The following is a 14,762-nucleotide window of genomic DNA, read 5'->3' on the forward strand; positions in this document are numbered from 1 at the left end:
TTAAGAATCTTTTTAGTACATATTAATAAATGCACATTAGTAATCTTAATAGCACGTTGCTTTGTGCACTATATCAGGGGTCGCCAACTCTGGTCCTGGAGGACAACCGTGGCTGCAGGTTTTCATTTTAACCTTTTTTTTTTTTTTGCATGAGTGCCCTGTTTGTGCTGCTAATTAACTTCTTGTGAATTCATTTTAATTGACTTCTCTTTTAGGATTTGTTCCCCTGAATTTCTTCTTTGTTCCTCTGAATTGCTTTATTTCTTTCCTTAAATGGCACCCAAAGAGAAATGAAATGTCAAATGAGAGAGCTAACAGAAGACCCACTAAGTCAGGGCCTCAAACTCCAACCAGTTTCACTCCAACCAGTTGCTTAATTAAGCGCCGATTCTTCTTGATTGTTCTTGTTGATTCTTTTGCTGCTCTCATGGTGCATTAGCAGACATTTCTGAAACTGTCGATTTTCTCTTTTTTAAGAGCTCTGTTAAAATGTTTTGTGGAGCTGAGCAGATCGACAATGCTGAGACCTTCACCTTTCTTTATTTTCAGATATTGTGTGATGGACACAGTTTGCTGGTCATGTTTTGGCTCATTTTGTATCTCATTATTGTTTGGCTGCTAATTAAGGAAAAAGAAACAATTAAGGGGTCTGAGTCTTCAAGAACAAGTCAATTAAAATGAATTCAAAAGAAGTTAATTAACAGCAAAAACAGGTCACTGATTAAGAAAAGGGCTAGAATGAAAACGTGCAGCCATGGTGGTCATCCAGGACCGGAGTTGGTGACTTATGAATATATCACAAGGAATTAAAGATGTTCTTCTCCTCCTCTTACAATCTTCTAGATCAACTGCAATCAAGTACTCCGGGCACACCAAGACCATCTTCTCAAGAAGACTTGCAAGAGAAAAAATCAGCCCATCGAAAATCTGCATCTTCTGGAGCCGCTAAACATTCAAAGCGAGTTGGATCTAATACCAAACCAGTTCTTCCACCAATTCCTTCAGGACGAAAAGTGCAGAACATCTAACTGGTCAGTTTTAGTGAAACACTATCTACACATAGAAAAAAAGACACATATATTAATTAGTAAAAATTAATATATGTATTTGTTTGCATTTTTTATGCAGAATAGTCCCTACCTAAGTAATCTGCTTTTCTCAGCCCAGCATATAAAAAAGTTCATTTACATTACTTTAATTAAGATTTTCTCCTTTCATACAAAATTAGGAAGGGAACAGAGGTAGTAATAATAAACTTCTTAATGTTTAAACAATACAATTCCTTTTCTGCACCACATAATACCTTGGGTACTTTTTATACCACTTGTATGTAAGTTTTACTTTTCAGCCTTGTCTGTTTCTGATGGTCAGTGAGTCTTTAGCTCAGCCCACTCCCTAACTCCGTCCAGGAGCAGATCTGCCGATTTCTACCTGTACTGATAGGAATCACTTGTAGGCCTGACTCTACTACTTAATGCCGGTGTTTTGAGGCTCCAGCCACATTCGCTATCTGTGTACATGACTACATTGGTTGTTGTCTCCTCAGTGTGACGCCATCTTTTGAAATGTGGCCTTTCTGGGGTCCATTAAATTGTTTGACTTATAATATACTCTTACACAAACAGCATATCATTGCAAATATTCCCATGATGGTTACCAGATTCTGATTAACTTTAACTATACAATAATGTTATATTATAGTGTGTATATGTATGTATATATATATATATATATACATATATATATATATATATATATACACACATATGCATATATATATATATATACATATGCATATATATATACATATGCATATACATATATATATATATATATATATATATATATATATATATATATATATATATATATATATATATATACACATACATATGCATATACATATATATATATATATATATATATATACATATGCATATACATATATATATGTATATATATATATATATGTATATGTATACACACACAGTGTTTATAATATATTCTTCAATAGCTGTGTTGTATGTAGCTCTAGTCAATGTTTCCCTGCTACCTCTAACACTAGACTTGATTCTGAAAATATGTCCAGTTTGCAACTACCACACATTACAGTAAGTGGCTTTAATTTATATATTGAGTTAGGATGAAAGTATGGCATTTGTTATAATTACATAAAGTGCTTGTTCCTATAATCAAATATCAAATGTTATATGAATATTGTAAATGTTCCTTCTCCATCAGTGCATTTATTAAAAATGATGTACTTAGAGATTAAACATGTTTTTTTTCCCCCAATTACTGTTTGAAGATCGTGTGATGTTATGTGCTTGGATGTACATTACAAGACTTTGTGCGATGCCAGACAGTAAGGGTATACAGTTCATACTTGTAATAATGCTGTACAAAATTCCTCTTGCCAATGATTTCTTCCGAATGTTTTGTTTAGTTAAATTTAATAGCAAATATTGTGAATAAAATATCTTTTTTTATGATGTTTGCATATTTTTCATTACTGTTTTCAATTAATTAAAATCATTTCAGTTTAATCTGAGTTGATACTGTATATATAAATTCTTATTCTCAATTTTACTGCTACACTAATTGCCTGTGACTATGCTAGATAGAGGTCTTTATTGTCATTACATTTAAAAACAATGAAATTATTTTGCAGTTGTTACTGCTAAAAAATATTTAGAAATGCTTACAAACTATAAATGCATAATACATAGTCAAGTAATAATAAAGTTTTGTACTTTTGGTAGATTGCATACAGTCAAAATTATTTTACATATTAAATAAAACTACATGCAAGGCCCCCAGAAAACTGAGTTGAGTTTGGGGTGGGGGGTTAGATTTTTTTCCCCAAAGTTCAGTTTAATGATTGTTTTAAAATCAAAGCTATTTTTGAGTTTAGAGTTGCAGGGTTTTATGGCCCTGTAGCATCTCCCAGAAGGCAATAGGGTAAAACTGTGATGGCAAGGTTGAGCAGTGTCTTTCGTAGTGCTACCCAGTACCGCCGCTCCCTATACGCAGAGTACGCAGTCTGCGTACGGCACCAACTCCCAGGGGGGCACCATCCCAGCTGCTCAAAAAAATCGTTTTTATATATTATAATAATAAATTAATATTAATAATATACATATACAAATAAACAAAAATATAAACATATATATTGCACTTTACGGTGAACGCAGAGTAGGCTAAGCACACCTTATTTGAATAAAGTTCTATTTTGGCCCCTATAGTAGGTGTTTTTTTTATTATTTTATTTTTACTTCTGTAATATTTGGGGGAGGGGGCACAAAAGTAAATTTCTGCTTAGGGCACCCATTTGGCCAGCAGCGACCCTGGTGCTACCAGCTTTGTGAAGCCATCATGATCTAAAAATGCCTTCTAGTGAGGGTAAAAGGTGTCCCAATTATTTTCTTTGCAGAGTTGAGCACTTTCTGAAGAGATTTCTTCGGTCTGCAGCTGTACAGTTTTGCGTACCACCCACTGATGCAGTATGTCAGAACCTTTCTTACAGAGCAGTGGTAGAAGGACACAAGCAGGTGGAGAGACCGATTGAATTTTTCAAGTGTCCTTAAAAAGTAGAGCTGTACAGATTTATTGACCATGTAAGGTTCTCGGTGATGTGGATTCTCAAAACAGTTCTACAGAATATAATTTATAAAGAATACAATTGTATTATATATTTCTTAGAGAGATGTAAGAAGGAATATGGTATTGGCCCACAGATCATGGTCTAATGGAGCTCCAGTCAGCATTGTTTTATTTATTGTAATATTATTTTATACAATTATATATGTTTTTCTGGACTTGTTTCACATTGCAAAGCCTGCAAAGTAGGTGTGTCATCTAAGTGGTATGAAATTTATTTTGTAAAATTTTTCATCAGAATATGTCAACCCTGTAATTCATAGTCGTTGCAAAAAAAAAAATCAACATTTGGCTCTCATCTCATCATCAACTATGAGTCAGAGTGCCAGGTCAGGCCATACGCATGTTTCATGTCTAATTTTGTAAAAGTGCATAAGCAACCATCCCTCAGTTCTTGGTCACGAGTCTTGCCCAGTAATCTCTCATTCAATGGCTACCTTTTTTCTTCATATCATATCAACATTGCAAAGTGAATGAGGTGGAGGGTGAGGGGGCTTGTCTTCAATACAAAAGATTATTGTAGTTTGTGTGCGCTCCCAAGCCTTTCACAGAGCATTATCCAGAACTAATGTTGTAGCAAAAGTACACTTGTTGGGCTATTGTGAGCATACAGCTGGATATTTGATGTGTGGTTCATGCAACAAGAGTAAAGTGAGATGATTTCATGGATGTTTTGATATTGTTTGCTGTTTGTTCAGTTTTGGTCGTCACTGAAGCCCATTGTGCTTAGGAACACAAAAACTGGACATTACTAGAAGCAACACAGGTAAGTAACAGGTAAAAAAAATATCATTTTTAAGTGAGGTACTCCTTTAATTTGTACTTAGTATGTCTCTTGAGAAATTTAATTAAAACAGACATGTTGCAGTGTGCAATTTTTTATTCATGATTTGTGTGAGTACTTCAAGAATTGGCACACACTGGTGCTTGATGTTAGCATTCGTGTAAATTGTGAACGGCAAGATGTTACTGTGGAACACCTTATTTTATACAAGGCGACTTACTGAGTAGCTTGTTTCCCAGATACTGCATGTAATTCATTTTATATTCTACTTTGTTTTCATCAGTACCAGAAAAGTTTTGTGAAAAAATTGAAATTAAATCCCACTGAAAACTAGAGTCGCTTGTACAAGATTGCCAAGTCCACAGACAACATTCTACCATTAATCATCTTGCCATCTTATTCTGACTGAAACACATTCATCTCACGATAAAAATTCTGTGGTTTGTACAAATTGGTATTAGACATCTACAATTTCTCTTTAAATTTTATGTCATCCACAAACTCCTTAGTTGGAGGCCATGCCCATTTCATCTCATTTTCCCCAATTCATTTGTAAATTAATTAAAAATAATCCTCTCATTCCAACCAGGCACAGATGGTGAGTGTCTCTTTTAAACAGCTGTTCCTCCCAGCACCCTCCATTTTTGTGATTTGATTTGTACTCGGAGTTTACATTCCTCTTATGCTGGTTTAACTAAAGACTAAGGGATTTTAAGCAGAAAATACACTTAAAAGAAAATGAAAGGCTGTGCAAGAGGCACCTGCAGCAATGTCCACAAACATACTAGAAGCAGGTCTTTCCACTGCCACACGACTACTGATATGCTGAGGAACAGCATCAGGTGCCAAACAGCATTCAGATACACTGGCGCACATGAAAGTGCTTTATTGGGCATAATAGGACCATTCATGATAATTAGACTAAGAAGATGTCTGCACAGTTGGGGTGTGCGCAGCACAGCAAATATGATGTCAGTTTAGTGGGTAAAACAGGCCAGATATGGATGGGATGCATCTTAAGTCAGCATGCATGTCGTCATCCTTCAGTCTCCTGGTGCATCTGTCAGACTAAGTTGTTCGGGAATATCTTGGAGGCTTTAAAGGTCCATCCAAATAACAACGGGCGTTCTTTTCATTTTGCTTTCTCACCACAGAATATGAATAATAGCTAAGTATTAGGCGGTCTTTAAGAGCACACACTGTAGGAATTGTGGTAGCTTTTGAAGCCATTCTTAAACATAACACCCATTTTGAAACTGCTATCCAATAAAAGCTTTGTGATGCAAACTCTGCAAAATATTCCATACTGTGACCCTTTTGTGTTAGGTTTCCTTCCTCTGACTAAATAACATTACAAGTGGCACAGTGGTTAGTTCTCCTCCATCACATTCTCCCCAGTGTTTGCTAGGATTTTCCTCTGAAATGCATATTCTGCATGTTAGGTTACATTGCCCTGGGAACCTCATCTGGAGGTGAGCTTGTGACAAAAGCACAGTGAGCTGGAATTTTACATTTGGAAGGGATTGAGGTGTTATTGCTAACTTTTATTTTGAAAAGACTGGCAGAGGTAATGTGAACACAGGAAGGACTTTTATGTTGATGCAAAGTGTAACAGGAAGCACATCATTCCAAGGAAGGTAGAAAAAGAAAGAAATGAGAGAAGAAAGGGGAGATCTGCCATCTTGGGAAAGACGGGCCTGGAGAGTAGGCTTCTGGGACTGGTTTTAAGGATTACAAAGTGGTTGTGGAGTTTTAGGTGGAAGGGAGAAGCTTCCAGATAATTAATTTAACGGATTATAATTACTGGATATTCCCTGATTCTAGAAAAAGAAAAAAACAACCAGCATTGGCTGAAGTTAAGAAGGTCCACATGGCATGGGTGAGATCAATCTTATTTTGTAAAGAAAACAGAGACTATTCCCTTGTTTGGTGGAAAAGTGGTGTATCCAGCAGGGGGCGCTAGCTCCCTTGTTGGAATAAGTTTTTTTGTAATTGCGGCATGTTACATAACCCGAAACTACATAGATATAATATAAAAAGGTGATACTCCTCCCTTAGGGATACGGCAGTAAGAAATTACATAAGAGAAATTACTTAACTTTCTTTCATGACGGTTTACACAGCATAACAGGCAAAGGAAGCCATGACAAGACCTTTGGGAGTGGGGTCCCAATGTATAGAGTCTAACATTTTTGTTGCTGCGTTGGTAGGATTTTCAGGATCGGATGACATTATCTCCCATCCGTCTGTCGGCTTCAAAGGTGTGCCAGGCAATGTTCCAAGGGTTTATACTCTTCATGTGCAGGCCCCCACTTAGGTGAATCATGCCATTCCAAACAAGGCAAAGAGGATACAGTTTCATGCTGACTCTGACAGATGAAAAATAGTGCATGTTGCCCATTTCGCAGTTGTCCCTGTCTTGTCTTCTAATGCTTGCCTAGCAGTTCTAAATCTGGCTTTGTATTAACTCTGCATGTAAGCTGAGGGAAAAGTAGATTTATACAATATTTGTACAGAGGACAGTGACATATTCAACTTATGTTACAAGTGGAAAATAAGACTCATTTTTCTTGAGTTTATTCTAACATTTTACTTCTGCATACATAGATATTGTATGTTCCAGTATCTGTAGTGGTTGGTGAGAAATCTAAATTCTAAATATATTTTGGTTTTGTCACACCGTAAGTTAAAGGGGTATAGTTTTTCTTGGGGGGGAATATTCTAGAATTCAACCTTGGTATGTTAGTAACTCAACTTGGTGATAGTTAATTGTTACAAGCTAACCAACAAGCCATCGAGAAAAAGGACATGAAATACAATACATGAAAGGATGGTGACAGTGATAGACTCACGTTGCTGATTCTTCTTAGGCGAATCTACTTCTTCTTTTTTAGTGCCACACAATAATAGAGGGTGGGATTTGATTTAAATTCAACATTGGGGCGTGGATAAAATATAAACATCTAACAATATTTACTAGCAGTAGACATTCACACGCACGCAAAATGGGGAGTCGGACACATAAAGTACTGCTTTGAGAAGACAAGATAACTGAAAGAAAGTTCAAAGTTAACATGATATTAAAGGAGAAAAAAAAATGAAATTGAAACAGCCAGTTCCTGAGGGGAGCGATTTGAAGTGTTTTCCGGAAGAGGTTATGAGCTGCATGCGAAGGGTCAGAGATAATCTTACAAGCACGACTGGACGTACAGTTTAGAGAGAAAGATGAGGTGGAAGAAAGGTCACAGCCAATTATTCCTGCAACTTTGAACACAGTGCTTTTCAGCTTTCCTTTTGTCTAATGTCTGAGCTGCTATATCTTGTGGTGATAAAAGTTCTTGAAATTCTTTGAATTATGGCTACATTAAAATCTGGATTTTTTTGACCTGTCCAAGAAAGTACATTCTTTGCTGCGTCACGGATTGTAGTGATGTTTCATTTAAGACTGATATGTATATGGGAATTAAAATCTGAATATGATCTGTAGTGGCTAAATGATGGTCATCATTGCAGAGCAGCAAGCCAATAATCAGCAAATACCAAACGTCATCATTAACAGAGGTAAGGTTATAACGCTTTGCCCTTTATCAGACGATATCACAACCAACAAAGAATTTTCTACCTGTTAAGTAAGACTGAAAGCAATTTAAGACACTGCCAAAGAGGTCCACCCATTGACTAAGCCAATTTATAAGAATACTGTGGTCTGTGGTGTCAAATGCTACAATTAATTCTAAGAGAACAAGAACAGATAAACGGCCTCTGTCCACATTAACTTGCTAGCCATTTACTACTTTAACAAGTACAGTTTATGTACTGTGATTTGTTCTTAAACCTGACTGAAACTTGTCAAGAATAGCATGTTTATTCACATAATAATTTAGCTGCGTAATGACTGCCTTTTCTAAAATTTTATTTAAAAAAGGCAGATTAAATATTGGTTGAAAACCGTCAGAAAAACAGAGTTGTCGAGATTATTTTTCTCAAGCAGAGGTTTGACAACTCCAGTCTTGAGACTGTCAAGAAAGACTCCGTATCTGATGATGAGTTCACTATGTCAAGTACATTATCAACTAGCACAACAGAGACCTCTTTGTAAAAGCCTGTTGGTTTTGGATCAAGAATGCAGGTGGAATATTTCAGTTGAGAAATGATTCTACATAGTTCAGGTAGATCTATTCTGGTGAAATAATTTAACTCACTTAAAATGGAATACTGGGATTCAGTCGGATTAACTTTGGGGGGATGTACTATAATATTTCTAATGTCATTTAGCAATCTTATAACACTACACAAACATAAATGGCAGCAACCAAATCCATAAATGCAACACCCTAACACCAATGTATACAGTACTCAAATAACACAAAAGAAAAAAAAAATCCTTCGACACAGACAACCCACAATGTCCAAGCAGTTCTGTCACTTCTGATAATATTAGTCCTTTTCTCTTTCTCTTTTCACAAATCTCCATAACGTGCTATGTCAGACAAGCAAAAATTGCTTTCAGCTCACCCAAGTCAATCCCTCATGACCGTCCCTTCCGCTTCTATCCTGGAGTGCGTTTGGTGATGAATTCCTCGAGGTGGACACTTCCAAAAATGGCAATGGACTGTGATCTTTGAGTGAGGTGATCGTCTCTCTGGCTGTGAACAGACTGTCAGCTTTTTTGCAGAAGCTGTACTGAATCTCCCCTTGCCTCTTCATGGCTTTTTTCAACTGTACATTAGCGTCCTTTTTACATGTCGACCTCAGAAATTATGGCAACAGACCACACCCCGCAAAAGTCCTCCTGAAATGTCTACAGAGGAAGTCAATAATAAATATGGTTTGGTCAAGAAGATTGATTGCTATAATACGACTTGTTCAGCCTTGATGGAAAAGAAGCTCATTCTAGGTTGGGAGAAGAAGCCATACTTCAGGAAGCAAATTTTGGCACCTAAACTATTGAATAATTCAATAGAATAGCATTTTCCCTACAAAGTAGCAGAAGATATGGCAAAAGTGGAGCTAAGGAAGACACAATCACCCAATGGACAAAGAACCACATGATAAGACGAGTGTCCCCCACCACAAGCCAAGGTCTTCCCTTAAACCAGGAGTTGTGACATGGAATTTCACATAGCACTGAACATTAGCCTCACAGGCATGGGTATTGTAAAGATGTTTATCTGTGCCAAGATAAATTATATCTTTAAGTAGCTTGTAAATGGATAGTTGATGACCTTCCTTCTCACATTTGACTGTTTTTGTGTAAAAAGCTTTTGATTAACAGTAAATTGTACAAGCATTTTAACTACGTTGGAAACTGAAGGTCTCAATTCATACCCTAAAGATGAATCCTTCTGCCATCCACAGCTGTGTCTTTGTAGCCAAAGGTTTTAAGTGTGCCACTGTGATCGGTGAGGTTTACTACAAACACATAATTTTCTTAAAAATAGCCACACAAACTAGCTGACAGGGCTAGTTTCCCTTGAGCACAGGAAAGGCACTATATAAATAAAATGTATTATTATTATTATTATTAAAATTCAGATTCTTTTCCTTTTTACACAATTGCTGTGTTGCAGTCTTAGGCTAATACCATTTTGTCCTTTAAAAAACACTTAATACTTCGGAATGGCAAAGTGAACATTTGCAAATTTATTAAAAACTAGCTGTCCCAGACAGCTCCACCCACATAGTACTGAAACTGGACAAATTTTAAAAATCAATACAGTAAAAAAAAATGTAATTGTGGCCAAGAGGAAGGTAGGCATGCTCCAACGTCAAACGTTGCCACTGTATCTGATCGTGTTCAGCTCTGACGGGACAGCTTTCTCTGTGGTGAGAAGAGCACGTAGCCGTGATATCTCTGCCAATGAGCAGGTACCCTCTAAAACACAAGTAGCTCTGATCTCTCTCTCTCTCAAAAACGTCAAACGTTACTCTTTAACAATCTGTAGAGGATAATGTCTGTTGAACAAACGGGTGTCACTAGCTAAGCTGAGGCAAGGTACGCTTCAACATGTGGGAGAGATGTAGAGTGACTCGAATGGAGGCTGGCACATGAGTGAGGAGGGCCCTGCCCCCCTCCCCTGGTCCTGCAACGTCTCGGATTCACACAAATACATCGGTACCACAACCGAACTATGATACTTAGCACAATGTGAGAGAGAAATCGCAAAATCAACCGGAATGTTCAAGGAAATTATGGAAAACTAGGGGGCTTCGCTCGCCAACCCCCATGTTTGGTTTTACGGATACACACTTTTAAGATTTTTTTTTTTTCTTTGAATTGTTGCTATTTCATTAGCTGCACTTTTATTTCAGAACTTCTTTAAAAACAATATTTGGAATCTTTAGAGTCCCAACATGCTGAATCTTTTAAATGAGGTCCGTGAGACATATGTTTAATGACTTTGTACCATAATTCCAGATTGGTTTCTCTGTTTGGAATTTCAGCACAGACAAACCGATCTACATCATCAGCAGTTAATAATTTTTTTTGCAAAGTCACCAATAAATGTGAAAGTGAGGTAAACCTCGTTTTTGAAATTCTCTTGACTTAAACTTCAAAGCCTTGTGTTTGGCCTCCTTGTTTTTTAACCTCTTTATGACGTTTTACTTTGTTTTCTACTCTATCTTTTATTTCTGACCTCGCTTTATCCTGCTTTTGTTTCAGTGACACCTGGGGCCTCATGTATAACGCCGTGCGTAGAACTCACACTATAACATGGCGTAAGCACAAAAGCGGGAATGTGCGTACGCACAGAAAAATCCAGATGCAGGAATCTGTACGCACGGAAACTTTCACGTTCTTCCACTACATAAATCCCGATCAGCGTGAAAAGTAACGCACGTGCACGCGCCTTCTGTCCCGCCCCAACTCCTCCCAGAATTACGCCTCTTTGAATATGCAAATCGATATAAATAGCCTTCTGTGAAAAGACAATGGGAAAAGCACGGGGGGAAATATAAGAATTTCAGTGAATACCAAGTAGAGGCAAAGGAAAAACGTACTATTTGTTGGTTTAAACAGTGATATAATCAACAAAAGGAAGTTGATCGAGTGACAGAGTGTCGGAGAAACTCGAAGGCTCAAATTCACAAAGTCGCACAGTGCCTGAAATAAAAAAGAAATCACATATCAAAGTCGCCGTGAAAAGGCAAGTCGTAGCCCACTGTCTGAGTGTCATATGAAAGTGTATTAGGGTACAGACAAAAAAAATTGGCACACAGTGTGAAAAAAAGAAAATGTCAACTTTAATCACGTAGTTTATTTTGACATTAAAGTAGAACATCATAAACTTCATCTTAAAATCGTTTATTTTACTAGTTTCTCAAGTAGCACGTTAAATGCTTTGTTCTGTATTTGATCTTCTATGTGCTCTATGTGTGTGAATCCCTACGTGCTTCCGTTCTTTCTCTTTCTCCGACAGGACACAGAATCCATTACATTCGTGATATTACAGCTCTCTAAATAATTAAAATACTGAGATGTATACGTGATATCTTTTTCATGATGATAGGAATGAAAGCATGTTATTAAACATGGGAACACGGTGGCGCAGTGCTTGTTCATGTCTCACGCAAGAGGCTTGCTGCGCCATGTGCAGCCTTCGATTAAATAATTTATTACAGAAGTACTGTCTCTTTCAAATGTACTAACCTCCAATTCCTGTCCTTCCTTTTCTTTCTCCAAATACCCAATCGCCACACAATCAGCTCTGTAATAGACGTGAAGCCATCTGTAAGCTTAGAACGCCGATTCTTCAAAACTTTTAAGGAACATTGAAATATCTTCGTAGTACATGTTTAATTATTCTATCCGTCTATCCTTCCAGTGTTGCGTCAGCACCAGCAAGAATACAATGCAATGCAGGAACAATCCCTGAACTAGCTAGTGCTGCGGCACCGTGTCCTCACATGTTTAATTAATAACAATACAGATTATTTAAATGAAGTTAAAGTTTTATCTGTATACTATATGCAACATATTTTGCTGCATTTCATCTTAAAAATGATATTGTCATCATACGCGCTTTATAAAGTGGCACAGGTTGTGCAATATTATAACTGTAGTGTAAGTTTAAAGTGAGGTGATTGTACTTAGAAGTACAAACAGTTCTACAAGGAGCACTTGATGGACTGATTGAGTGCGTTTATAGTTCTTGGGATGAAACTGTTTCTGAAACGCGAGGTCCGTACAGGAAAGGCTTTTGACGCTTTTTGCCGTGGTTGAGGTAGTGTGTAGGCTACTTGAAACTGTATACCGATAATTCTCTTTCCGATCAGCTGCTGCTGTGATTCCCCACTCTGATATAGTGATATAAATACTCCGAGTGGTGCAGTGAGAGTAATATGGAAAAAGATGATCCGCAGTGGCAACCCTTAACGGGAGCAGCTGAAAGAAGAAGAAGATGCATTGAGAGTAACAACGCTAAAGCAGTTATGGTATTTGGAATACTATGGCTATTACCTGGACCATTATATTGCTACAGGTTAATTACAATCAGATGCATTACACTAATAAACAATATGCAGTTAGTTTCAGTGTATTTATAAAGCTGCGTCAGGAACGTAGAGCTAAGAAAGAAAGGGTGATCACACAGGAACAGTAGCACTGCTTTGACGCAGGGTGCCGCCAGTCTGCAAAACCGAGCGGAGAAATTGCGTACGCCAAGTTATGAGTTACCGTGGAAATGTGCGTGGCTTTACGCCATGTTTAGGTTTTATACATCGCGATTTGAGCGTGGAAATGGGAGTACGCAACATTTTTATATGAGGCCCCTGGTCCATGGTGATTATTTTCCCTTTTTCGAGTAATAATTTCCGTTTTTTTATAGTTTCTAATTTTCCAACTTTCATATTCTGTAACTTTCTCCACATTTGTATCGCGCCAACATTTTTTTTTTTGAGCCTTTTGAATTCCACTGCTTTCATAATCCCTAACCTGCTGTGCATGTATATAGCACCAATGTTTTTGAATGTCTTTATGAAGTTCTACTTTGTCTTTTACTCTGTCTTTTAACTCTGAGCCAGATTGGACATGCTTTGTTTCAATTCCACTTGTTACGGGCTGATAATTACTTTCCTTATTTTCTGAATTTGCACCTAGATTTTTTTTTTTTTTTTTCAGGAAGTATTCAGACCTCTCCATGTTCTACGCTCTTTATTGTTTTGTAGATGTATTTTAAATTGACAAATTTGCCATTTTTGCCTATCAGTCAACACTCAACCTATAATGACAAACCATATTTTCAAAACATTAGCAAGTTTATTAAAAATTAAAAACTGAAATATTTGCTCCGGCACTGCAAAGTGCTTTACTTATCCTTCGGATGAGTCTTGGACTTCACTGGAGTCCACATGTAGAGAACTGAATTGATTGGACAGGGACATCTTTCAGGACAAAACCCAAGCCGCTAAAAAGGAACTCTCACCAGACCTCCTTGATCAAACTGTAGTGAGGCATAGATAAGGGCAAGGGTGGAAAACCATTTCTAAAGCTTTGAATATTCCCATGAGAACAGTGGCCTCAACAATTGAGAAATGAAAGAATTTTGGAACCACTGTGACTCTTCAGAGTTAGCTATCTAGAAAAACTGAATAACTAGGCAAGAAGGGCCTTGTTCAGGGAGGCTACCAAGAACCAAATGGACACTCTAGCAGTGCTTCAGAAGCCCTCTGCTGATATGGGAGAACCTGTAGAAAGGACATCCATCTCAGCAGCACTCCATAAATCAAGTGTTTACGGTAATAACATAGCCATTCCTGAGTAAAAGGACTCTGGTCTGATGAGGCAAAAAAATGATACTCTTTGGGCAGAACTCCAAGTGCTATTTCTGGCAAAGACCAGGTACTGCTCACCACCTGCCTAAAACCACCTCCTGTGGTGAAGCATGATGGTAGAAGCATCATAGTATGGGGTGCTTCTCAGCTCTAGAGCCAGGGAGACTGAGGAAAAGGTGAATGCAGCCAAATACAGAGAGGCAATTGAAGGAAACCTGCTCCAGAGTGCACACAACCTCAGAGGGAGGCAGCAGTTCACCTTGCAGCACAACAATGACCAGAAGCATACAGCCAAAACAATGCTGGAATGGCTTCTAGTCAAGTCTCTGACTGTCCCCGGGTAGCCCAGCCAAAAAAGTCCAGACTTAAGCCCCATAGAATATCTGTGGACAGACCAGAAGACAGCATCTTACAGACACTTTCCATGCAGTCCAACAGTGGATTTACCAGGAAGAATGGGATGAACTGCCCAAACCCAGGTGTGCAAAGGTTATGGAGACTTACCCAAGAAAACTTCAAGCTGTACTTGCTGCCAAATTAATTT

The 14,762-nt window shown here is 37.7% G+C and overlaps 1 protein-coding gene across 1 annotated transcript in view; it reads left to right on the forward strand.

Moving 5' to 3' along the window:
- Positions 1 to 1,731, forward strand: part of lrguk (leucine-rich repeats and guanylate kinase domain containing) — a 118,995-nt gene extending 117,264 nt beyond the window's left edge. The window contains 1 exon segment of the mRNA XM_028814408.2: positions 844 to 1,731. Coding sequence (XP_028670241.2) covers positions 844 to 1,028 — 185 coding nt within the window. The 3' untranslated portion in view covers positions 1,029 to 1,731.
- Positions 1,732 to 14,762: the final 13,031 nt, after the last annotated feature.

The sequence above is a fragment of the Erpetoichthys calabaricus genome, chromosome 1, assembly GCF_900747795.2.
Source record: "Erpetoichthys calabaricus chromosome 1, fErpCal1.3, whole genome shotgun sequence".
Taxonomy (NCBI): domain Eukaryota; kingdom Metazoa; phylum Chordata; class Cladistia; order Polypteriformes; family Polypteridae; genus Erpetoichthys; species Erpetoichthys calabaricus.